The 27,178-nt window shown below is 43.9% G+C and overlaps 1 protein-coding gene across 1 annotated transcript in view; it reads left to right on the top strand.

Annotated features, from left to right (window-relative positions):
* Window positions 1-15,709: 15,709 nt before the first annotated feature.
* The window catches only part of LOC309556853 (mediator of RNA polymerase II transcription subunit 1-like), a gene marked incomplete at both ends in the record, with an annotated part of 66,622 nt that continues 55,153 nt past the window's right edge, over window positions 15,710-27,178 (top strand). The window contains 5 exons of the mRNA XM_082259379.1: window positions 15,710-15,845; window positions 21,745-21,845; window positions 23,320-23,404; window positions 23,540-23,594; window positions 27,035-27,167. Coding sequence (XP_082115505.1) covers window positions 15,710-15,845; window positions 21,745-21,845; window positions 23,320-23,404; window positions 23,540-23,594; window positions 27,035-27,167 — 510 coding nt within the window. The remainder of the gene's footprint in view (window positions 15,846-21,744; window positions 21,846-23,319; window positions 23,405-23,539; window positions 23,595-27,034; window positions 27,168-27,178) is intronic.

Below are 27,178 nucleotides of genomic sequence, written 5' to 3'. Positions count from 1 at the left end.
TCAGGCGGCTTGTGTAAACAAGCTGCCTGTCATTCTCCCCTGTGTATGAAGGATGATCATACGGTTCTACTATGTAGAACCATTGATCACTCTTCATACATCTGAAGCCACAGCCAATCACAGTAGAAAGCACGCCCCTAGGGACACACATAGCCCCTCCCTTTCAAAAAAAAGTTAACCCCTTCACTGCCAGTGTATTTTTACAGTAACAGTGCATATGTATAGCACTGATTACTGCAGTAATGTCACTGGTACCCCCAAAAGTGTCAAAAATGTCAGTCAAGGGTCCGATCTGTCCGCCGCAATGTCGCAGTACCGCAAAAAAATCGCAGATCGCCGCCATTACGCGTAAAAAAAAAAAAAACAACAAAAATGACAAAAATCTTTCCCTTTGTTAGTAAACGCGATAACTTTTGCGCAAACCAATCAAAATACGCTTTTTGCGATTTTTTTTACCAAACATAGGTAGCATAAAACAAATTGGCCGAAAATGTTAAAAAATGTTGATTTTTACATTTTTTGGGGGGGAATTTCATATAAAAAAATGTGAAAAATATTGCTATTTTTGCAAAATTTACGCTCTTTTTTTGTTTATAGCGGGTGATCAAAAAAATCACACAGGTGATCAAATACCACCAAAAGAAAGCTCTGTTTGTGGGAAAAAAAGGACGCCAAATTTGTTTAGATACAGTGTCGCACGACCGCGCAATTGTCCGTTAAAGTCACGCAGTGCCGAATCGCAAAATACCCCCTGGTCAGGAAGGGGGTAAAATCTTCCGGGGCTTAAGTGGTTAAAGTTTTAGTTCCATAGCTGCCCAGCTCTGCCCTATTGCCATGTACTGCAGACCACCTGCAGACCATGTGTTTTCCTGTAAATAACCTGCAATGATATGTAAATTACTGACATTAATATGTAAATAGCCATGGACCAGCTGAATTGATATATAAATAGAGCCAGCATTCATATGTATATCATGACACCCTAAGTTCATATCCACCTTCACTTCTGTGGAATGCTGCCCACTGGGGAGGTAAAGGGGCATGTTTGAAAGTCCTTTCTACAACTGAGGTCATTAAGCCTACCATCAGCCTGTTCTGCAAAGGTAAGCAAACTGGAGGGGGAACCTTTTTTCAAAATACCATGGTGGCACAGCACCCTGAATTTTGGAGGATGTGAATACGCACATCTCAGCAGATGCGTGAAGGTGTCATTAACAATGAATGCCACTGCTGTGTACCAGGTGAAGGGCAGCACATTTCTGTGGTGTCAGGAAAGCAATTTTGCATGTTTTCCTGACACAAGAAATGTGAATGCAGGCTAAATGTGTGTTATATTGGTGGTCAGTGTAAATCTTCTAATTACATTGGGGCTTGGTGAAAAATCCTTTCATTCACACTAGTGGGCAGTGTAAATGTCCCCCTTACTTTGGTTGTCAGTGTAACTTCTTCATTACATTGGTGATCAGTGTACATTTCCCTTTTACAGTGGTGGTAAGTGCAGAATTGCCCTTACATTGGTGGTCAGTGTAAATCCCCCCTAACATTGGTGGTCGGTGTAGAAGTGTCACCTTACATTGGTGGTCAGTACAAATCTCCTCAACAATGGTTGTCAGTGTAAACTCCCCCTTACATGGAGGTCATTGTATATTGCCCCTTACACTGGTGGTTGGTAGAAATGCTCCTATTACATTGGTGTCAGTGTAGAAATCCCTCTTTATATTGGTGGGGGGGGCGCAAAATCACCCGTTGCAATGTGGTCAGTGCAAATTGCCCCTCACATTGGTGGTCAGTGTAGAATCCCCCACTATATACTTGCCAAAGATTTCCTGCTTTGCTCTACATGATTCAGAATTTGCCACAGTGTACTGCCTCCTGACTAATCCCATCCCTCCACCACTGCCACTGATCCCATCTACCCCTCAGCATTGCCACTGATCACCCCCCTTACCCAGCAATGCCACTGATCCCAGGAGTCCTAGTATCCCTAGGAGTTTTCTATCTATTGATGGGTCCCCTCACCTCCTCAGTCCATGGTGTGCAGGCAAGCAACCAATCAGTGGGCAGTAATGATGTGCACTAACCTCTTGCAACCAATTATTGATTGGTAAGGATGTGCAGTAACCTCTAGCAACCAACCAGTGAGCAGTAATAATGTGAAGTAACCTCTATTACCAATTCGTGAGTGGTAAGGATGTTCAGTAACCTCTAGCAACCAATCAGTGAGCAGTATTATTGTACAGTAATCTCTAGAAACCAATAAACAAGCAGAAGTCATGTGCTGTAACCTCGAGCAAATAAACAGTGAGACATAGTGTGTGCTGTAACCTCTAGCAGTCAGTCAGTGAGCAGTAATGATACACTGTAACCTCTGGCAACCAATCGCAATTGCTGCCTGATCTGATTAAGTAAATTGATTTTGAGTCTAGCTGTTGTTTATTGTATGTCTCAGAGAAGGTGGAGAGTGAAATTGCATTGGGGTCCCAAGAAAATGTTTGCCAAGGGTCCAATCAATATTATAGACGGCCCTGCCCTTATCAAAAGATTCTGTTTCAGTGGTAAGGTAAGGTCCTGATTCCACAGTGCAGCAAGGATGTTAGAATATGGGAACTAGCCATTTGAGATTCTAACTCAAAATTTGTGTATCTAGAATTCTGAGAAATCCAGTCTATAGCTCCTCGCAAGAAACAAGATAAATTGTACAGTCTTGTGTTTGGGAGTCCTACTCTTCCCTCCTGTTTAGGAAGATATAATTTTTGTATCGCTATCCGTGGACGATGGCCCTGCCATAAATAGTTGCGGAGTGCTTTAGTAAGTTTCTGTAGATCTAAATATTTCAGTAGTATGGGAATAGTTTGTAGTGGGTACAGAAGTCTAGGGAAAGTCGCCATTTTATAGAGATGACATTGTCCAAAGAATTACAATTATAACTTCTGCCAATTCCCTGGTTCTGCTACCATTTTATCCAAGACCGGAGTAAAGTTTTGATGGTATAGTGAGGAGAGGGACTTGCCTATCTTTACTCCCAAGTAAGTTATAAATGATTTGGCCACCGGCAAGGGAAAACCCTCAGCCCATGGCAGGGGTTGGGTATTAAAAAGGGGGAGGATTTTGCTTTTTGAGAAATGTATTCTTTTACCAGAACATTTACGGAAATGAGCAAATATCTCTTGGATGTGGGATAGATCATTCTGCGGATTAGATGTAAAAATCTGGATATATTCGGATCCGCAAACAACACCGTCCGCAACTCTGGGTTACCCACCCGGATCCCCTGTAACTGCGGTTGGAGAAGCAGATGTCTGGAGAGTGGCTCTATTGCCAAGTTGAAGAGGAGGGGCAACAGCGGGCATCCCTGCCGTGTCTCTTTGTACAGCCGAATGGGTCTCAAGATATGCCTAGCTGTGACCACATTAGCTGTGGGTGCAGAGTACATAGCCTCGATAAGATGTAGGAATGAGCCAGAGAAGCCCAGTTTGATAAGGAATAACAAACAGAAACTGACACTATCGAATGCTTTCTCTGTGGCTAAAGTACAATGGCAGTGTCCGCAGCTGGATTGGATCTTGCAAATTCAAGAGCTGCGATAACCTTGCGGATATTTGAGGTGGCTGATCTGCCTTGGGTACCAGGACTCTTCCTAGAGCGGGGCACCCGGCCAAACTGAGCAATCCGGGGAGAAGTTCCTTAGTCAGGGATGTGACCAAGAACCCGATGGTCACTCTGACAGACCTTTAGGGTTTCTCTGTAGAGAGAGGGGAACCTTACAAAAGAACAACCATCTGTGCAGTACTCTACCAATCGGGCCTGTATGGTAGAGTGGACAGATGGAAGCCAAAAGGCACCTGAAGAACTCTCATACCATGAGAAACAAAATTCTCTCATCTGATGAAACAGAGATTGAACTCTTTGGCCTGAATAGCAAGCGTCATGTCTGCAGGAAAACTGGCACCGTTCATCACCTGGCCAAATCCTTCTCTACAGTGAATCATGGTGGTGGCAGCATCATGCTATGGGGGATCAGCGGCAGGAACTGGGAAAATAGTCAAGATCGAGGGAAAGAAGAATGCAGCAATGTACAGAGATATCCTTGATGAAAACCTGTTCCAGAGTGCTTTGAACCTTAGACTAGGGCGAATGTTCATCTTCCAACAGGACAACAACCCTAAGCACACAGCCAAGATAAGAATGGAGTGGCTACGGGACAACTCTGTGAAATTCCTTAAGTTGCCCAGCCAGAGCCCAGACTTGAACCCGATTGAAGATCTCTGGAGAGATCTAAAAATGGCTGTGCACCGACACTCCCCATCCAACCTGATTAAGCTTCAGAAGTCCTGCAAAGAAGAATGGGAGAAACTGCCCAAGAAAAGTTGTGCCAAGCTTGTAGCATCATACTCAAAAAGACTTGAGGCTCGGGGGGGGGGGGGGGGGGGGGGGGGGGGGTAGCTGCGTCTGATTTCAAAAAATACTACCAGGCAATTTATATAGCACGAATAACAGATTGGATACACAATAAAGAAGGTAGGAGTTGGGTGGAAATTGAGTGTGCACAAAGCAGGGTAGACTTGGGAAAGTTGGTATCGAGACTTGGTTAATAACACAAGTATATTGACTAGGAGCATGTTAAGAATTGGGTCAGTTTATGTAGACTATTTCACTGGGAATATAACGAACCATTGATTTCATTATTAGACACAAATTATTTTACCTAGGGAAAGAGGACTATCTATATTTTGTTAGAGGGGCAAAACAGGAGGTGATACAGTTCAATGATGTAATGGTAGGAAATAGATTGTGCACTTTTTTTGAACTAACACAAAAATGGGGGAATATGTCACTTGATAAATGGAGATTTACACAATTGCAGCACTTTGTGCACTCTCTACTGCAGCCTCTGCAGGGAAGGGAAAATATGAGAGAAATGGAGAAACTGTTAAGTTCTCCCATATGTACTAAGCATAGCATATCCAACAGATATAAGATTTTATTAGGGGAAACAGAGTCTGTATACCCACCTTATCTAGGCAAATGGGAACAGGAACTAGACAAGGAAAAAACCCTCCAAGACAAGGAAAAAAGGAAGAAAGTGTTGGAATTAGTTTGTTGCTCATCGGTTGATTTAAGGACAACAGAGATGTGTTACAAGCTTTTTGGTAGATGGTATCTCACTCCGCAGAGGGCCCCGAGGTTCGGAGCAGAGATATCCCCAACTTGTTGCTCCTGGGACCTTTGCGTATCTGTGGTGGGAGTGCACAAAGATTCAAATTTTTTGGGAAGGGATTAATAGGTTAATTCACCAGATTACAAGAGACTGTATTCAGGGGGAACCTTGGAGTTTCCTGTTTCACAACACATAAGAATACACTTGTGCCTCACCTACTGAATGCAGCTAAAATCCTGATTCTGGCATTTTGGTGGTCGCCAGAAGTCCCAAGTATAAGGGACTGGGCTGTAAGGGTGGATTGGGAGGGATCCATGGAGGAAACCTTGTATACAGCGGAGGACTCCTGCGCAAAATATCTGGATATATAGGGAGACTGGCTGAAGTTTAAAAAACTGAGGATTATATAAAGATGCTGGGTGTTTGAGGTTGATAATGGAGACAGCTTAGGAAGCAAAATCACCGGAGCCTGAGGGACCAGGGTCAAGGTCAGGAACTATGATGCTTAAAGAGGAAGTAAACCCTCCTCTACAACTTGTACCTATAGGTAAGCCTATGATAAGGCTTACCTATAGGTACTGTAAATATCTCCTAAACATGTACCGTTTAGGAGATATTTACTTTGCATGCAGCCAGTGACATCACTGGCGCATGCGCTCTGAAGGAACGCCGCTTGTGCCGTTCCTTCAGAGTCCCATGCCGTGACCGGTGGCTCCCGCGCGCATGCGCGGGAGTGACGTCAACGCGGCTCCAGCCAATCAGATGGCCTCCAATCAGATGGCCGGATGCCGCAAACCCAGTAGAAGGGCGACCAAACATTTCACCCGTGAGACAGGTGAGCGGTCGGCACTGCGAGGCTTCGTTCTAAGGTAAGTATTTCATAATGAGCTAGTTTGCGATGCATACTAGCTCATTATGTGTTTGTCTTTCATGTGTTTGTTTTCTTTTTAATTCTGAGGTTTACAACCTCTTTAAGAGAGAAGGAGTATGATAGAGTGTGTAGGTAGGTAGCAGAGAACGCAATAGGAGGGGATTTGGATATTTAATTTTTTTTTTTTGTGGTTGGGGTAGGGGAGGGTTTGCTAATATAGAAAGTCTATTTGCAATAGTTATATAAGCTTGTTAGCTTGTGCAATGACTTGATCTATGTTTTTATATGCTGACAGAAAACTGAAAAAAATGTTAATATAAAAAATAAAAAAAAAGACTTGAGGCTGTAATTTGTGCCAAAGGTGTTTCAACAAAGTAATGAGCTAGGGCTGTGAATACTTATGTACATGCATTTTTTTTTATTTTTAAAAAATTTACAAAGATTTCAAACAAACTTCTGTCAGGTTGTCATTATAGGGTACTGTTTGTAGAATTTTGAGGAAAATAATGAATTTAATCCATTTTGGAATAAAGCTGTAACATATCAAAATGTTGAAAAAGTGAAGCGCTGTGAAAACTTTCCGGATGCACTGTAGATATACTCTAGGTTGAGAACATTATTATGTTTTCATAATGTAGGAGTGGCTGGTTAAGATGGGCTCCCTGTTCTTTGCCTCTACCTTCTTAAAGTGGAGCTCCAACCAAAAGGGGAAGCTTCGCTTGTTTGAACCGTCCCCCCTTTATTGCCACATTTGGCCTGGTTTTGACAGGTACTGTTAGGGTGCTGGTGGTAACCTGACGACAGAGATAGGCCCAATGTCCGCTAGAGGGCGGAGCTTGGACGGAACCCCCAAGGTAAGTGACACAGGCTAGCCTGAGGTGCAGAGTCTAAGTATCCACCGGTTTTCGCCAGAGCCTCTGGTGGTGAGGATGGACTTCGCTGCGTGTGGATACCAGGTCGCGGTCAAGGGAGGTTCGAGAGAATGGTCAAACAAGCCGGGGTCAGGACGGGCAGCAGACGAGCGGAGTCAGGAACAAGCCAAAAGGTCAACAGGAAATCAGCAGCAAACAGGTCACAGGTTCAGGAACAACGGCAGGAGTTGAAGACAAGACAGCACTGAACCTGTGTGCTGATCCAGCTTAAATAGTGCTCTTTCTTGATTAGAGGGGTGGAGCCGGAATAGTCTGTGAGTCTTAACTCATCCTCTGCCAGAGCCTTCCTGATAGGTTCCTAACAGGTACCCACTCTCACTTCCTGGTAAGATTGCCGCTACGATCTCTGAGTATGTCCGGCTCCTTCCCTCCGCTGCCTTCTGGGACCATTTAGAAAGAGGAAGGTGACTAGCGCACACGCAGTAGAAAACCAGCTATGAAACCTGAAGGCTTCACTGCCAGTTTACCTTAGTGAAGATCTTGGCGCCTGCACCCGAATCCGTTTGAAGAATCGGCTTGGGGTGCCAAGATTGCTGGAGCCCTGGACAGGTAAGTGTCCTTAAAATAAAGTCAGCAGGTATAGTATTTGTATTTGACTTTTAATTTTTCTTTTGCCCAGACTGGAGCTCCTTGTTAAGAACTTCAGCCTCTCTGACACACTAGATTGAGTGTACACAACAGTCAAAATCGCAGAAAATCACTGAAAGTAATACCTGATAACCAGTAGTCGTAGCAGTAGTAGAAAAAAGGCACTGAACCAGTTAGTAAAGGAAAGATTAATATATTGTTACCTAATATGGTTGGTAATAAGGCAAGCATGAAAATGGATTACCAAATGTAAAAACACAATTTATCATACAGAGTGATTAGTAATAACTACTAGACAATCATAAGATGAAAGTTGGCATCCAGATCAGCATAAACAGTAGCAAGGTCACCTAAGGTACAGCAGAGGACAGTAGTAAAGCTTGATTTACTGAATACTGGCAAAGTGCATTAACCACTTGACCTCCAGAATGTTTGTTTTTTTCCCATCATGACCAGGGCATTTTTTTCTATTCCTCACTATGCTACTTTAACTAGCAATTGCACTGTCATGCAAATAAAATGTATAGCAATAGGTGTATATTACTTTGTTTGTGTGAAAGTCATAACATCTTAAAACTATGGTATATAAACTGTTTATTTGAAAATGTATTTTTTCTGATGTACTGACGGCTTGTCTAATTTCATTAGGCCTTTAAAATGTCAAGACAGTGCCAATACCCCCTGTATGGAAAGTAGAAAGAGGTATTTAGTAAGAGGCATGGCAAGTTTTTTGAAGTTGTATTTTTTTGTCACAATTTTATTGTAAATGAAAATTGAAAATGAAATAAAATTAAATAAAATCAGTTTTTTTTAATTTCACTTTTATTTTTTTACACTGTCACCAGTGTAGTACAGAGTCATCATTATTAGGCTACTGATTGGTGGCAGTATGTTACATAAAGAAAAAATGTAAAATTATTTTTTATTCAATTTTTTAAACTTATTTTTCTTTTTTAATTTTCTTGCCCTTTTTTTTACTATTTTTTTTAACATGCTTTCATCAGAGTAGTTCAGAGTCACCATAGTAATACTGTACTACTCTGAAGAGGTTATCAGGGTTTTTTTTTATTTTTTACACTTTGATTTCTGTTACAATGATGATCACTGTAACAGCAATGTTTTCAACTGTCATGAATTGATTACAGTCATACCAGCTAAGATTACTAGTGATCTGGGATTTTATACACCTAATGTCTTACTACAGGGTGCTTTGATTGGCCCAGGAACCATCACATAGCGATCACATAATCTCCAGGTACAGGGAGCTGCAATTCGCTGTGCCTGGTGGACACGCTGTGCACCCCAGGCTGGATGGCATACGTGTACTTGTTTTGCAGCCTGCCCGTGCCACCAGCCCACAGAAAATGTACTGTGGGCTGGCAGAAAGTGGTTAATGGTGACTATGCTAGGCCTAGATCAACTGGATGTCTGCAGAAATGAAAGAAAACAAAGGAAACTTGCAGGGTGATTTTACTGAAGGGGCAGTCCTTTATGTTGTTCTTCTGCTGGCTATGGTTGAGGCCCTTTTAAGAAACGTTGATGCACTTAACAACAGATTTAGTAAATCTGCATGTAGTATAGTTGCGATAAAGATGCATAGAAGGTCCCGTAAAGATGCAGTAAAGGTGTGGTATAGGTGTGGTACAGGTGTGGTATATTCAATGTCCTGCCTCCAGTAACTCCCTGCTGGCAGTGTAAACAATGGGCAGTGCCCTCTCACCAGTCACTGCGGTGTGACTGTGATCTCTTGCTGTAGAAAGGGGGGCCCCCCTCAGTCTCTCCACAGAATGCCACAAAAGTTTCCTCGGTGAGAAGGAGAGGGTGATAGGATGTGCTGGTCTATAATCCCAGATCTCAGGCTTGGTCCCCACTGGTCTGGCCTCTCAGCAGTGTGGTCAGCATGCAACCAATGTGCTCTACTCAGTTCTCTCGGCATCACTGTGCAGTGGGAGGAGTGGAAAGATGATTTTTGCCCGGCAAAGTTCTTCCGCTTGATGGACACAGCTCTTCATCTTCATGACTGTAGGGACGTCCAAAAGCAGTGTCAAACATGAGGGGTGGGAACAGCAGAAAAAAACAACTTCCCAAAGGCTAAACATAGCCAACCAGGTAATATGGAGCTCAACTGAGAACAACTGGAACTCACTTGAAAAAAAAAACACCCTCAAAGAGGACAAATCCTCTAAACAGCAGCCTGCAAAACTTTGTGGCCAAAAGAAGCATCCGCAGATGCCAACACATCCACTTTCTAAAACTTTGTAAATGTGTGCACAGACGACCAAGTAGCCGCTTTGCAAACTTGCACCACTGACGCCTGATGACGGAAGGCCCAGGAGGCACTAAGCGCCAGAGTAGAATGTTCCCTGGCAGGGAAAGAAGTAACCTGACCCTTTATAAAATAACCCTTAACCACAGTATGCCTGATCCATCTGGAAATGGTCACAGCAGAAGCCAGCCCCTTGCGAGGTCCATCCGTAAGGACAAACGGTGAGTCTAACCTTCTAAAGGACTCCATAGCTGCCAGGTACACCCTGATTGCTTAAACCACATCCAGGGAATGCAAAGCAACTTCCTTAGGATGTTTAGGCTTAGGACACAGGGAAGGCAACACAATGTCTTCATTCAGATGAAAATCAGAGACAACCTTTCGAAGGAACGATGGACATGGTCAAAGAACCACCTTATCCCTGTGAACAACTAGAAAAGGTGAATGGCAAGACAGCGCCGCCAGTAGTAATAGCCAGCAAAAAGGCCACTTTCTGGGACAACGTAAGCAGAGGAATCTCCTGAATATTTTCAAAGGGAGTTTTCTGAACAACAGGCAACACCAAATTGAGGTCCCACGGCGGCACTGGAGACCGAACCGGGGGAGCTAAATGTGTCACTCCGTGGAGAAAAGTACGCACTAAGTAATATGAGGCCAACGGACGTTGAAAGAAATTTGCCAAGGCCAAGACCTGGCCCTTGATGGTACTCAAGGCCAAATGTTGTTTTGGCCCCTCGCTGGAGAAAAGCCAAGATTCGTGTCACCAAAAAGGAGCAAGGGTGAACCCCAAGAGACTCACACCACGCAATGTACGTCTTCCAAGTACGATGGTAAATATTACTGGAAGTAGATATTCTATCTTTTAAAAGCCAAATCAGACGACCCTCTATCCTTCAGCACCTGGCTTTCAACAGCCAGGCCATCAAAGCCAGTGACTGTAAAGCAGGATTGAAGATCGCTCCTTGAGACAGCAGATCTTCCCTGAGAGGGAGTTTCCGAGGAACATCAGCGACCAGCCGTACCAGAACGGCGTACCAAGACCAGCGAAGCCAGTCTGGAGCCACTAGAATGACTGGAATCCCTTCTGCCTCAAACCTGCACAGGAGTCACGGCAGAAGCTTGAGAGGAGGAAAGGCATATATCAGATGATAATGACTCCAGGGAGCCACAAGGGCATCTGTGGCGTCAGCTAGAGGGTAGTGAGACCATGCCACAAACCTTTGAACTTTCCTGTTGAGGCAAGAGGCCAACAGGTCCACCTCGGGAGTCCCCCACTGGAGACACAACTGACTGAACACCTCTGGATGAAGTGACCATTCTGCCTGGTCCAACACCTGTCGACTGAGATAATCCGCCTGCCAATTTTCTACCCCTGGAATGTGTACAGCAGAGAGGGCTGGAACGAACCATTCTACCCACCTTAGAATTTCGGCTACTTCCTGAACACTTCTCATGCCCCCTTGGTGATTGACATAGGCCACGGCCGTGGCATTGTCTGATTGAATCCCTACCGGACATCCCTGGAGACAAACTGTCCAATGATCCAGGCAAAGCCTGATCGCTCGGAGCTCCAGCACATTGATCGATAGCCTGGACTCCTCCAGAGTCCAGACCCCTTAAGAACAATCCATGCCGGGGGACACCTCCCCACCCGGATAGGCTGGCATCCGTGGTGACAACCGTCCAGTACAAGGGAAGAAAGGATTTTCCCTGAAGCTGTGCCAAACCAGGGACTACCTTGTTCTTCAGCTCTACATGATCAGATTGCCCAGAGACTGAGGATCCCTTTTCCACTTCACCAGAATCTCCTTTTGCACAGATCTCGTGTGGAACTGTACAAATGGAACCACCTCAAAGGTAGCGACCATTGGGCCCAGCAGCGCATGCTAGTCCGAAGAGATGACCGTCTGCTGGACAGCAGAAGCCGAATCACCCCCTGCAAGTTCTAAAGTATTGCCAAAGCGAGAAACACTCTCAAGTCCAGAGTCAATACCAAATAGTCTAGGCTCGTGGACAGAACCAGAGCAGACTTCTGAAGATTCAGAATTCACTTGAACTCCATCAGCACTTGCAGAGTGAAATCCAAGTTGGCCAACAGGGCAGACGAAGACTCTGCTCACAAAAGCATATCATCCAGGTACCCTGGTATCGTGTTCCCCCCGCTAACACTTTTGTGAAAACCCGAGGAGCGGAGGGGAGACCAAAGGGCAACGCCATAAATTGATAATGCTCCTCGCCCACAGCAAATGTGAATGTGATGGTAAGCGTCCTTGATGTCGATGGATGCAAGAAAGCCCCCCTGATATAGGGATGCTACCACCATGTGATATTGTATTCGGACAATGGGGTGTCATAATCCACTTATCAGTGCTGCAGGCGATTGAGGGCATCGCTGATTTAATGAAAATTCTCTAGTAAGCCGATTCAAGAGGGGTTTAACATTAGATTGACTCCTCTCAAACAGGAACAACCATAGAAGAAACTGCTTAACCAGCCACATTTTGATGCATCTATGGCCAGCTTAACTGCACTAAAAAAAATTCTCTGTGCCCCCAAACTGCAGCTCTGCACATTAGTGCATTGTGTTACAGTACAGTGCATATTCAGAAAATCCTGCTTGTATTTTTCAAGCAGTTCTTGAAATACATGTCCTACAGTCAGTGCCGAAACAAGGTCATTTAGAGCCCAGGGCAAACTTGCCAAACTGCGCCCCCCCCCCCCAGATGTATGAGCATTATGTGTCAACAAAAATCCCCCCTCCCCCAGATATACGAGCATTATGTGGCAGCAAAAATCCACCCTGCCAAAAAAATTAGCACTAATCTGCATGCTTATTGCTTACCCCTAAGTATAAATTTCCCCTCCACCCAGTACAAATCTGCTCCCCTGCTGAAATCTCCCCTCCCAGTGCAAAATATTTGCCCCTATCCCCAAATCCCCCCAGCACAAATGCCCGCCCCCCCCCAAAAAAAAAAAACACACCACACCTAGCACAAATCCTCCACCCCTCAAATTTCCCCTCTGAGTACACATCCCCCCCCCCCTCAATCCCCTCCTCTCAGCACAAATTCAGCTCCTCAATCACCCCTACTGGCAAAAATCCCCCTCCCCCAAATTTTTCCTTTCTAGTACAAATCCCCTCCCCCCAATCTCCTCATGGCGCCCCACCTCACAGTGCCCAGGGCAGCTGCTCTTCCTGCCCACTCATTGTCCCGGCCCTACTTAGGATATTGCCAAAAATGTATTATGCATTTTAATTAGTGTGCTTTCAATCACATGTCCATTTTTTTTTTTTTTAACGTATTTGCAGGGAGTATATAAAAAAAAAAAAGGAAAAATTGCAAGTATCCTAGTCAATAGAAAGTTAATGAGTACGCAATTGGCTGCATTGACTTAATCGCACATCTGACTTTGACAAGTACAAAGGGATGGGCACATGGACCCAGAAGCACAGGCACTGCATTGCAGTCCGTGCACTCCTTCCTGAGTACCTGCCAAACTGTACAGGTGAGTCCATACTGACGATACACACCCATTCACTTTCTATGGACTGCAGTCATACAGCTCAGTGGTAGTAATTAAATGGATCTGCTCGTTGTACAGGGTAAATGAGCTCTTTAGTTTTAACAAACAGAATTAAAAGGCTTTATGCCTTTGTTTAATAAAACACACATCCATTTTCAAATACAATTGTGTGAATCTGTCCTTTAAGCACCCTTGGGCTCCAGTGTTTGGAGATTAACACCCATCTTAAAGAGGAGTTCCGCCTGGTAAAATATATATATCTATATATTTATTTTTTAAAGTCAGCAGCTACAAATACTGCTAACTTTTAATATACAGACACCTATCTGTCCAGGGAGCCCACGATGTCGGCACCCCAGCCAATTTTCACATCCCAGCGGCGGGGGGGGGGTAGGAGGAAGAGGGCCAAACTTCAGAGGGAAAGCGCAGCGGCGCCATCTCCTGTAAGTGGGGAAGGGTACAGGTCTAAAACAGGTACCCGTTCCCCCTGAAAGGTGCCTATGGAGGGGAGAGGAAGCAGATCAGCGGAAATTCCACTTTTGGGTGCGACTCCGCTTTAAGTCTAATGCTGGCCATACACGTATAGATTTTTGGATGAGAATGTTTGTACGAACATTCAAACGAAAATTCTTTGAACATTCGATGAATGGACAAATGTTGTTCGAAAATTGTCTTTTAACATTCAGTTTTAAAATGAATGTCATTTCTGAGCGATAACCACATACACTGCCTGAAAATTTGTTAGATCGAGAAAAATTTGCCTTCCTGCTCCTTCGAATTTTCCCATCACTGCAGTCAAAAACGCACATCGATTTGACCTAGGGTTGTCGCCTCATCCCTTTAAACCAGGACACACATTAATTCCACAGGTTCTGAGTTTAATATAATGCACATAAGGCCCCTTTCACACACAAGGTCTGTTCAGTTCAGTCACGTCAAAATGTATCAGTTTTTCATCCATTTTTCATCCGTTTTTTTCATATGTTTTTCATCCGTTTTTTTTTACATCCACTACCAATGCAAAAATGGATGAAGAACTGACCTTTTGTCCATTTACATCCGTTTTTCGTCCGATCCGTTTTTTTGACGGATGAAAAATAGGGCATTCATCCGTTCCAAAAAACAGACATTGACGGAAGTGGATGAAAACAGATGTTAACGGATCACCCGTTGTCATCCGTTTTTACATAGAGATGCATTCATGTCCGTTTTTCATCCGTCAACGGATGGACGAAAAATGGACAAACGGACCGTATGTGTGAAAGGGGCCTTATGCCCCGTACACACGTGCAGATTATCTGCAGACTTTTGTCTGCAGACTTACCTTTTCTATGTAGTGCAAGGGCCTGCCGGATTGCATACAAATTGAAAGTGTTTAGGTTTGACCTCATATTATATGGTTTTGGTAAGTCTGCAGATAATCTGCACGTGTGTATGGGGCATTAGGCACTGAGAGAGTTTAATTACCACCTTAATCAGCCACAGTACCTGTGTAATTAATGTGTCCTGTTTTAAAGAGATGAGGTGGCAACCCTAATTTGACCCCACTAACGATTAGAAAATCAAACAAATTTTCTTAAAATCGTGTATGGACAGCATAAAGGCTTGTACAGACTAAGGGAAAATTGGGCGAGAACTTTCGTCCAAAGTACAATTTTTGTATAACTTGTACACAACTTTCTACAGCCGATTCCGACCTTCTGAACAAAAATTTCTGAAGGGATAAACTCCAAAATTTTTCTTGTACGGGAGGAGAACGAACAATTTTCGCTTAAAGTGTGCCATTTTCGTACGAGAAAAATCAGAAACGTAAGACTGCGCATGATCAGGAACAATAAACAATAAAAAAAAGCTTTGTCACACGAGAATTTTTGTACAAATTTTATTTCATCGGTTCTGATTTGCTGTTAAACAGCGGGGAAAATCGGACAATCGTTTTCCTATAGTGTGTGCCCCACTTTAGTTCACCTCTATGGGCTGCGATAATGAATGCATCAAAATAGCACCAAATAAGTGCATATGCCTTAAATTACCGTGCATTGTGGCACTCTGCAAGGTATGACGGGGTACCAGGAGGAATGAATAGCACCACAGTGCACCGACATAAAAAACATACGTCTCCATGGGCTGTGGGAATGCACAGAAGGGAGCAGAGCTGAAATGTGAAAACAAGTTTTGCTAATTCTTGGTAATAGCTTCTGTATACACCACTTATCAGAATAACAGCCGCTAATCAAGGACTTTGTTGTCTGGATCAAGGGAGACAGAATTTTGACAAAGCTGCAGTCAACTAAGCTGGGATAAGCAGTGCAGGTGCAGTGAGTCTGATATTAAAGAGCAGATCAGCAAGGTTGTAGGAAGAACCTGAAATGGCAGAGATGGATACACTAGTGGATATGTCAGAGACTGGGAGAACTCCAAATCGGTGGTCTCCTACAGAGAAGAAGGATTCCATTGGACTTCCTGCTCCTATAGAGCATCAGCAAGAAAGGAGACTCACTGCTGGTAGATGCCTTTGATACTTCTGCAGCTTTGGATAAATCAAATGTTCAGCTTTGGATAAATCAAATGTTCATGTGACGTTCGCTTAGTCATCACATGAAAACGTTTGTATGTTGCAGATTAAGCCCACGTTCACATTGGTCTGATTGGCAATGGCACCATCCAAACAGATGTGACGCCAACTTTGCAGCACTGCAACAATTTCCCAAAAGTGGTTTCATTGCTACTTTTGGCGACTTTGGGGGGCGATTTCAATAGACATCTGTGCTTGAACCCGCCAGAGTCGGACTGAAAATTCTGATTTAACTCCGGTTCAGCTGATTTCAAACCGACCTCAGTGTGGACCTAGGCTCAGGATGCAAAAAAGGATGGTACTGTATCTCTTTTTTATCTGAATAAAACTTAATGAACCATTAGGCTACGTTTACATCTAGGCGTTGCTATTTTTACAGGCGTTTTTTCTGGTGTTTTTAGGGTGACAAGTGACCAATCGAAAAAAATTTTTAAAAATTCCTGTAATCTGCCAAAAAAAGAAGCTCATGTATTTTTTTGAGCGATGGGCATTTGGTTTCAGGTGACAGAACGCTCAGATGTAAACAGGTGCCATTGAAATGAATAGGATTTGTCTTGTTGGGTGTTTTTAACCCATGCATAAACACATGTGCAATATGCAATATTTTTGGTAAGGACATGAATGAGCGAACTCGCAGCTCATGGGAGTAATAAGTGCAGGTTCGGAGTTAGCCTAAAGATGAGTTTGAAGTATGCCTAAAGTTGAACCTTGTGTACAATATGACAAGGGGCGGACAGGCAAGGTTTTTAATGCTTTTGTCTCATCTGCCTGTCCGCCACTGTACATGTGCAGCTCACTGTACAAATTCGGCAATACTGAAGCTGATGGAACTCCTGCGCAAGCATGGGAGTGACATAATTTCCGGCTGGCAATCGAGACTCGGAAGCTGGCCGCTCAAAGATGTCAGTGGCCAGGGGAGAGCTCCAGGATGCTGCATCGCTAGAGCCAAGGTGAGTATTGTTGTTCTTTAACCCCCCCCTTTTTTTTTTTTTTTTTTTTCATGTATAGAGGGATTAGAACCCCGGTCAGGTTTTTATTGCATTCTGTGTCCCCATTAAGGAGATCCACCCTCTTTATTTGTTCTGTTTACCATTATTATTGAAAGTAAAAGAAAATCCCAAATTTTGGGTTGTCCCCAGAAAAGTAATAGAGGGAAAATCTTCCAATGGGGGAAAAAAAATTCTGGTAACCTGGGGGTCCTAAAGGAATTCCCTTAATGAGAGATTTCCTCACTTCCTGTTTGGCAATCAGACAGGAAATGACGGGAAATCCCCACAATGGGACACAGATGGCGAAAAAAAGACTGTGCCCCCCCCCCCCTCCCAAGCCCTTCACCGCTGTCCAGGGCTAGCATTAGAAATCATGGGGCCCTGTGCAACCTTACGGATAAGGCTCCCCAGTGTCTTCTGTAGGTGCCAGTGTGCCTTTATTATGCCTATGTGCAGAATACCCAGCTAGACACTTGCAACCCCACCAATCTGCCTCCCCCATACCACCCTCAGATCATAACATGTCCAAAATTAAACAGGGTGAACACCTTTTATTCTAATCAAGTCACAAGCACGACAGCAACCAGCTGTACACACACTGCTGTAAAGCTACAACCCATGTTCAAACATTGGCTGACTGGCATTGGAGGGGTGTCTGGGCATCTGCATCTACAAAATGCACACTGAGACTAAAAGAGCCATTATTATTTTTTTGTTGGGGGGGGGGGGGGGAGCAACCATTCATCATACAAGTCCTCATGTTGCGGAGATGGCATTTCATGAGTGCAACCAAAGAGGTTTCTTGGCACCAGAAGCCAGTGTTTAAAACTTGGGAGTGGGGGCTAAAAGTCCCATCTATAACATAAATAATGAGACAAGTAGCAGACATTCCATTGTAAAAGCTATCTGATAGCATTTAGTGATTGCAACTAGTAACAGATATTCATAGTGCAAGAAACAGGTTGATTTCAATTTAAGGAAAGCCAGCCTATTAAAACCCAACTACAGATATTGGAGTGTGCATACCCAACCCCACCACCCAAGGCTCCTCCAACAGGAACAATGCGTTTCAAACTGCAGTACTTCTAAAGCACACTATGCGTTTAAAAAAAAAAAAAAAAAAAAGTGCATAGCAAGATTGTAATGCATTGCATTACAAAGCCTATGCTGTGAATAGCTGGTTGTTAATGTTGTCATTGAGTGTCGATATCTAAACAGGCTTTTATTGGTTGTTGCTCTAGCTCAGGGGCGGGGAACCTGCGGCCCGCACGATCGTGACATCCGCCCCCCCCCTCCCCCCTCCCCGTGCCGCTGTGTCAGAAGGAGCCGATGGCTCCGTCCTGACACTGAGTCTCCGAAAAGGGTGGACCCGAGGCGCAGAGCAGTGCGCCTCGAGCCCGCCCATTTGTGTGACAATAGCGAATGAAAATTCGCTATTGTCTCACGGATCCTCCTCCTCGGCCAATGCCATTGCCGAGGAGGAGGCGGGACGCAGGAGGACTCGAAGAGACGCGGGGACTGAAGAGAGGAAGCTGCTGCTACAACAGGAAAGTCAAGTGCACTGGTCTGGGGGGCTTGGCACGCTGTTCACTCTGCATTGAAAGGGGGCACGCTGTGGTCTCTCTGCATTGAAAGGGGGCATGCTGTGGTCTCTCTGCATTGAAAGGGGGCACGCTGTGGTCTCTCTGCATTGAAAGGGGGCACGCTGTGGTCACTCTGCATTGAAAGGGGGCACGCTGTGGTCAAATATAACAGGCTAATTTTTAAGTTGATTATTTTGTACGGCCCCCGAATGATGTTACAAAAATCCAAATGGCCCCTGGCAGAAAAAAGGTTCCCCACCCCTGCCCTAACTCTTCTTGCGTAGGAGAAATGCTACCATTTGAGGGTGGAAGAGGCAAAAAGACAGCAGGTGGGACAGCGGTAAAGAGCTCCCAGAATGTGAGGGGAAGAGGGGGGGGAGCTCCACAGATAGGTCCATTGATAGAAATCATGGGACCTCATGCAGCCTTGCCTACCTAAGTAGCCCAAGGATCATGGGTGTCCTATGTTAGTTAATTTTTAAGGTCATCTTTATGGGCTAGTTTGCACTAGCGTAGTTCTCTGAACAGCGACCCGCATCTGGACCATGCATTGTCCCCTCGCCACCTGTTTTAACTGCTTAGGCCCCTTTCACACTTGTACGACTCCAAAGTTGCGCTGACTTTGGAGTGCAACTTTGGATGGGTGCAACTTGGATACGACTTTGGCTTTGACCAGTTTTAATGGACAACTGTTGCACACAAGTTGCATTGTATGACTTTCATGCAACTTCTGAGGGTTAACATTGAAGTATATGGCCCTCAAATTACATTAAAGTCAGACCAAAGTAGTGCATGAACTTTTCTGAAGTTGTTGCAAATTTAAGTTGCGCATATATGAATGGTTATCATTGGAAAACATGGGGAACGACATGTCGTGCCACTGTGATATCCAAAGTTGCATGACAAGTTGCACAAGTGTGAAAGGCGTCTTAGGCATCCTTCACACAGCTGTTTACCTGCTGTAGTGGCAGCCACTCAGCTTGTACAAACCAAGCAGTTACCTGTGGCCCGGGCCCCCTCCAGGAGGGGCAGTGGTACTCCCTTATCAGCAACCTTGTCCACAGAAGCTCAAACAATAAGGGGGGCAGGCATTGTTTGTTTACATATCCGCTGATTGTAATGCTGGCCATACACCTTTAGATTTTTCTTTCAGAAATTTTTGTTCTTTTGATTTTTCTAATCGTTAGTGGGGTCAACTGGATGTCTGTTTTTGAATGCAGTGATGGGAAAATTCGAAGGGACAGGAAGGAAAACTTTTCTCGCTCCAACAAATTTACGGGCAGTGTATGTGGTTACCGCTCAGAAATTACATTAATTTTAAAATTGACTGGTAAAAGCAGAAGACAATTTTCGAACAACATTTGTCCATTCATTGAATATTCAAATAATTTTTATTATGAATGTTCGTCCAAACATTCTCGCCCAAAAATCTATACGTGTATGGCCAGCATTAAAGTGGTTTTAAACCCTTTGGTTTTTTATTTAAAAAACAATCCATGCATATACTTGCCTGCTCTGTGCAATGCTTTTGCACAGAGCAGCCCCAATCCTTTTCTCCTGGGGTCCCCGGAGGCAATCCAGACCTCTTCTCCTCACCCGTATGTGCTCGCTTTCAAGTACCACTGCTGCATCCAGTTACACAGACCGCAGGATGCAGTCCCACCCTTCTCCCATGTCACAGCATTTGAGTGGCAATCAAGCTGCCCAATGAGGAGTCAGAGAGCAACGGGAGCAGCTGCTCTTGAGCACATCACTGGATTGGATCGGGCTCATGTAAGAAAAGGGGTGGGGGGGGGGGGGGGTGAGGGGCAGCACAGAAGTTTTTTCAACTTAATACATAGAATGCTTCCAGGTGAAAAACCTTAAGGCTTTGGAACCACTTTAAGGAAGCCAGCATGTGCCAGCTCCTTGGCAATCAGCTATTCACAGGTTGTTAAAGAGGAGTTCCAGCCATTTTTGTATTTATTAGAAGTCCGCTACAAAAAGTGTAGCTACTGACTTTTAATAAACACACACTCGCCTGTCCCACGTTCCAGCGTTGTGGCCGCCAGAACCCTCTCCATCTCCTCTCCCCGGGGCCGGCATTAAAAGTGTGGGTACCCAGGTGTGACCACTTGCGGCTTCATAGCCCGGTGCACACTGCGCCTCCTCAATGGTCAGGTATGTGATGTGTCCCAGAAGATTGCAGGCAGGGAGAGGGAGAGGAAAACTTCCACTCTGATTGCCTAAGCGGTCCAACCGGAAGTGGTAGCGGGTACCTGTCAACACCCCCCCCCCCCAAAAAAAAAATGACATGCCAAATGTGGCATAGGAGGGGGGATGCTTAAAGCAGAACTCCCCTTTTTGGGTGGAGCTCCGCTTTAAAGACGCTGGCTGGTGCCCACTCCTTAATAACCAGCATATTTTTGCCACGTGACCCCCAAAGGCGCATTTAGAAACCTGTGTGCATTTTTCATGAGATTGTTTGTGTGTCTCCCATTGACTTAAATAGAAGGTGCATCTTTGGTGTGCTTTTTTAAAAGCACACAGAAGATGCAGTAGTCAGTCACATAGGATATAAAGGGGAATCCTTTGGATGGGCTTTTGGGACGCTGGAAAGGTGTGCTCCAGTGCAGAAAAAGTGTATCAGCGGGAAAGGGGTCTTACAGGAGTCACCTTATTAGATAAGGATGGCATATGACTGCAATTGAAGGGGAAGCCTTCCAGTCAGAATCAGCTTGCATATACTGTGGTGACCAGAAAAAAAAAAAATCCAAGATTGGTACCTACCTCCTCCAACAATGTATCATTTCTTGTTAAAGTTGCAATCTTTCATTAAATAATACATCTGTACAAGCCTACATCTGTAAAAAGCTTGTAGAAGCTGAGCTCTGCTCAAGGCTTGTGTGAAGGACTCTTCAAGTAGGGGGTGATCAGTCTCCTATTAGTGGCCCTGTCCTGGGAGAGGGGCACAAATAAAATCTGTGGTGGGCGTCACAAATGAAATCTGCGGGGGGCACAGCCCATCTCGGCACCCCCCAGATCCAGCCTTGCCCTGGAAAATCTGATAAACATTATTTTGGTTGAGTGGACCCTTTAAATCTGTCTGTGTTATTTAAATTGTATATCTAAATCCATTATTTTAAGTTTGGAACGGAGAAGGGAAAGGTTAGTACCTCTGTCAGGTTTTTTAGTATAGTTTTTGTCCCTGCCGGAAAGATTTGTCCTGGTGATCTGTCTGTTTTTTTTTTCTTCTCATGTTCATCTTATACTTTTAGCTCCATTGAAGTTTTCTGGAAAAGTCTTGTTAGAAAAACTGCATTCTAAATATTCCCAGAAACCCTGGACTGAAACAATTAAGCTCGTCCGCTACTGTATGGTAAGAGCTATTTTTTTTTCCTTCATTTTAGTAAATTAATTGCACTGCAATGGGGAAAATTCATAAAGGGTTGCATATATGTCCTTTAGAATTCAATTGGGATACTGCACCTAACTTTGCCAGTGCTCAAGCCCGATTCCCACACCTATCAGAGACGGGTACGTAAATCTGTCAGTGCTGGGCGTTGAGGTACTGGACAGGGCTTTAATGCCACTACACCCATCACAGGGTGATTGTCTGGGGATTTTTGTAGTGCAGTGGGCAGAGTCTGATGGAGAGACTAGTTTCCCGCCAGGCTGTAGATTGACAGCACATAACAGTGGGCTCTAGATCGGCTATTCAGTCCAACAGCGCCTTTTGACTTGCCTACTGCCATGTGCTGTCAATTAAAAGTAAAGTGGTTCTGATGGGGAAATTAGGCTCTACATGATGTAATTTCCAAAATCTGGACATTACCATATTTGGGTAATGACATCAGCTCTATCTCCCGCCTCTTTGTTTACGTTTAGCTTTCAGCTGGGAATCTGAGAGCTGAATAGGGAGGGGGAATGGAGCCCTGTGCAGAAAGCTGTCATATACATGATCTCTTCCCAGCATAGGCATGCCCCACGCTGAGCACTGTACACCTCCATACACCAACTCCAGAGCTGGTCTTGACTACCACCAGTTTCCTAATCTGTAAAGTGGTGGTCATTTTTTAAGAAGCGGTCACTGCCATAGTGACAGGTTCCTGAAGTGTCTAAAAATTATTGCACCGCTGCTGAATCCAACCCATTCATAATAAAGTATACGTTTAGCTTTGGGAACATGTTACATGTTCCACACGTTTTTTAGGGTGACCAATGTAACATGTTCCCACTGCTGCAGCCACTCGCAGTCCCCTCCCCCACCCTCTCCCTGTGACTGCAGTACGGAGAGCAGTTCCCTATACTAGCTGTCTCTTTTTGAAAAGAGGGGAGCTGTGTGGGACTCAGCCCACGTCATTCATTCAGAGATCTGTAAATGAATGAACTACAAGTACCGATATCCTTTGTGGCTGTCGGCTTGTAGTTCTCAATGAACAACCATGGCACTGTGCTGGGATAGTTTTTTGATTTCTTCCTGTCAGTGTGAAATTTGCTTCCCGTACGATGTATAGACAGATAACTCCCACTGACAGTCTGCAGGAGACCTGTTTGGCACCAGCAATCTGCTGATAGCTAGTCCAATGCTTTCCAGGCTCCTACAAAAAAAAAAAAAAAATGCACATTTTTTTTTTTTTTTTTTTTTTTTAACCTGCAAAAAATGTGCACTTATTTTTTTTTTATTTATTATTTTAAAGGTTAACTGATCCTTTAAAATGGCCAAGCTGCAACTGTTGGTAATGCACATAGTTGTGGTGCAGCATTTGCAGGGTAAACACGAGGTAATGAGGCAATTTTATATCTAAAGCGCAGTGAATTGTCAGTGTAATTGGCTTCCTTTTTCTTGTTAGGAAAGACCTGCTGGAAATGCTCTAAAGAGCTCTACAGATCATCCAGTTTTAAGATGCGGAAACATACTGCAAGAAGCTGTAAAAGGTGTGTGCCCTCTGGTTAGTGGGCAATTGGGAATCCCATCTTTTACGGAATCTGTAATCTGCCCTATACCATTCCTGCTAATTTCTTGTAATATGTTTATTAAAATTACTGTTGTTAACTGTTTTTACATTGCAGCAAAATCCCTTTCTACCTTACTGACCCGCATAGAAGCCATATCAAAGCAAAAGGGGTATGTGTATAAATATGCAGAAAGCAAAAACTTTCCACAAGCTTCACTTGTGTTTTTAGAAATGTACTAAATGTTTATGAAATGGATTGATGTCTATTTTTCTCACACCTAATGGTGGCCACAGGCTTAATAAATAAATATATATATATATATATATATATATATATATATATATATATATATATATATATATCAGTATTGCCCAAAAGTGAGTACACTCCTCACATTTTTGTAACTATTTTATTATATCTTTTCATGTGACAACACTGAAGAAATGACACTCTGCTACAATGTAAAGTAGTGAGTGTACAGCTTGTATAACAGTGTAAATTTGCTGTCCCCCCAAAATAACTCAACACACAACCATTAATGTCTAAACCGCTGGCAACAAAAGTGGGTACACCCCTAAGTGGAAATGTCCAAATTGGGCCCAATTAGCCATTTTCCCTCCTCTGTGTCAGGTGACTCGTTAGTGTTACAAGGTCTCAGGTATGAATGGGGAGCAGGTGTGTTATCACTCTCTCATACTGGTCACTGGAAGTTCAACATGGCACCTCATGGCAAAAAACTCTCTGAAGATCTGAAAAAAAGAATTGTTGCTCTACATAAAGATGGCCTAGGCCAGTGATGGCGAACCTTGGCACCCCAGATGTTTTGGAACTACATTTCCCATGATGCTCATGCACTTTGCAGTGTAGTTGAGCATCATGGGAAATGTAGTTCCAAACATCTGGGGTGCCAAGGTTCGCCATCACTGGCCTAGGCTATAAGAAGATTGCCAACACCCTGAAACTGAGCTGCAGCATGGTGGCCAAGACCATACAGTGGTTTAACAGGACCGGTTCCACTCAGAACAGGCAGTTGAGTGCACGTGCTCAGCATCATATCTACAGTTTGTCTTTGGGAAAGAGACGTATGAGCACTGCCAGCATTGCTGCAGAGGTTGAAAGGGTGGGGGGGTCAGCCTGTCAGTACTCAGACCATACTTCGCACACTGCATCAAATTGGTGTGCATGGCTGTAGTCCCAAAGGAAGCCTCTTCTTAAAATGATGCACAAGAAAGCCTGCTGAAGACAAGCTTATTAAGGAAATGGATTACTGGAACCATGTCCTGTGGTCTGATGAGACCAAGATAAACTTATTTGGTTCAGATGGTGTCAAGCGTGTGTGGCAGCAACCAGGTGAGGAGTACAAAGACAGGTGTGTCTTGCCTACAGTCAAGCATTGTGGTAGGAGGAGTGTCATGGTCTGGGGCTGCATGAGTGCTGCCGGCACTGGAGAGCTACAGTTCATTGAGGGAACCATGAATGCCAACATGTACTGACATAGTGAAGCAGAGCATGATCCCCCTCTCTTGGGAGACTGGGCCGCAGGGCAGTATTCCAACATAATGACCCCAAACACACCTCCAAGACGACCACTGCCTTGCTTAAGAAGCTGAGGGTAAAGGTTATGTACTGGCCAAGCATGTCTCCAGACCTAAACCATATTGAGCATCTGTGGGGCATCCTCAAACAGAAGGTAGAGGAGTGCAAGGTCTCTAACATCCACCAGCTCCGTAATGTTGTCATGGAGTAGTGGAAGAGGACTCCAGTGGCAACCTGTGAAGCTCTGGTGAACTCCATGCCCAAGAGGGTTAAGGCAGTGCAGGAAAATAATGGTGGCCACAAAAAATATTGACACTTTAGGCAACTTAGGGGTGTACTCACTTTTGTTGCCAGCGGTTTAGACCTTAATGGCTGTGTGTTATTTTATAATTTATTATATATATATATATATATATATATATATATATACACACACACACTATGTTGGTGAGTAGGTAAAAGTGTGATGATTATCATGCACGGGAGGACAGGCTAGATTGTGTTGTAAGCTGAGTTTTTTGGTGTTGTTTTGTTTTTTTTGTTTTTTTTTATCTAATTTTAACCCATACTTTAAGTACAATGGTACATTATTCTTTTATGTTATTGTATACTTTAAAATCTGCTTAGGCTATTTAAAACTCTGATAATACACAATATTGCCAAAAGTATTGGGATGCCTGCCTTTACACACATGAGCTTTAATGGCATCTCAGTCTTAGTCTGTAGGGTTCAATATTGAGTTGGCCCACCTTTTTGCAGCTATAACAACTTCATCTCTTCTGGGAAGGCTGTCCACAAGGTTTAGGAGTGTGTCTATGGGAATGTGTGTGTCTATGTGAATGTTTGACAATTCTTCCAGAAGCGCATTTTGTGAGGTCAAGCATTGATGTTGGACCAGAAGGCCTGGCTCACAATCTCTGCTCTAAATTCATCCCAAAAGTCTTCTATCAGGTCAGGATTCTGCAGGCCATTCAAGTTCCTCCACCCTAAACTTGCTCATCCATGTCTTTATGGACCTTGCTTTGTGCAGTCCTGTTGGAACAGGAAGGGGCCATCCTAAAACTGTTCCCACAAAGTTGTGTTGTGTAAATTTTATAATATTGTGTGGACATTTTTCAGGAAGTGTTTTATTTAAATTGCCATTATGTCTCCCAGTGTCAGTTTACCGGTATTTGCTATGCACAGTGAATATGGCTTTAACTAGCATTGAGGAAAGACCTTTAGTTGTGGAAACCTTTCATTAAATGGAGACTGCATAACACTCGCCTGATCTCCCGAACAGCACTCTGAGCGGCTAGCGAATGAGCGAACGCGGGTCCAGCTCTATGGCAGTGCAATGCGAACTCTGCCACACAAATGTAAATCAGCCAGCTAGGGTCCTGGTATTCACTGGCAGAGATATATTTGTGATGTGGAATTATTATCATTTTGATAAGTATCTTCCCTTTTGCTAGAATAGTGGCTGGTAGCTTTCTATTATGCTTGATCCGCATGATTAAAATACTGCTGCTATTTTCCTTTGCAGATATAGTCTCCTTTATTGGAACAGTAGCAAAATCACTATCAAATATGGATTTTATGAACTATATTTTAGAGGATTCATTCTGGTTATGACGGGAGTGCATGCGTATGTACTGGCGTGGCCGCGTTCTTGAGAATCCATGCTAGTTCCATTGTATAGTGTTTGGCAGCCATTTTCCTATATGTGAGTCCCATTGTTAGCAATAGTCAATGGTTCCTTTTGCACCCAACGGCTGGAGACTCTTGCACACGGCTCAGTTTGTCCAATAACCTACCTACACTCCCATTTCTATTGTACTTTTGAAAATATACATGTCTGTAATTGGTTGTATAGTTGCCACCTCCCATGTTTCTTGACTATAAATAAACAAGAGTCCATTTGGCATTATAGTTTTCAGTATATCAGTCCACTTATTTTTGTTACGTTCACTTGACAATGTTACATTTATCTGTTTGCTTGCATGGCATTGTTTTTCTCTGCAATCTCCTTCTGCAAGCTTATGAATTGATGCATCTATACTGTGTGTTATCTGTACCGAATACAAAATATAGGTTGGAGTCTCACCTTGGTCCTAATGGAAGAATTTGCTATATCACGTCAGAGATGTTCTATATAGAAGTTCAAGTGAAGAGAAATGGACATGTGGGATATGTCAAGTTGGCTCACCATGGTGAATCTCCTACTGTAAGTTAGCA

The sequence above is a fragment of the Pelophylax lessonae genome, assembly GCF_965119305.1.
Source record: "Pelophylax lessonae genome assembly, chromosome: 5".
Classification (NCBI taxonomy): Eukaryota; Metazoa; Chordata; class Amphibia; order Anura; family Ranidae; genus Pelophylax; species Pelophylax lessonae.
The sequence above is the reverse complement of the archived record's forward strand: the minus strand, read 5'-3'. Positions and strand labels throughout refer to the sequence as shown.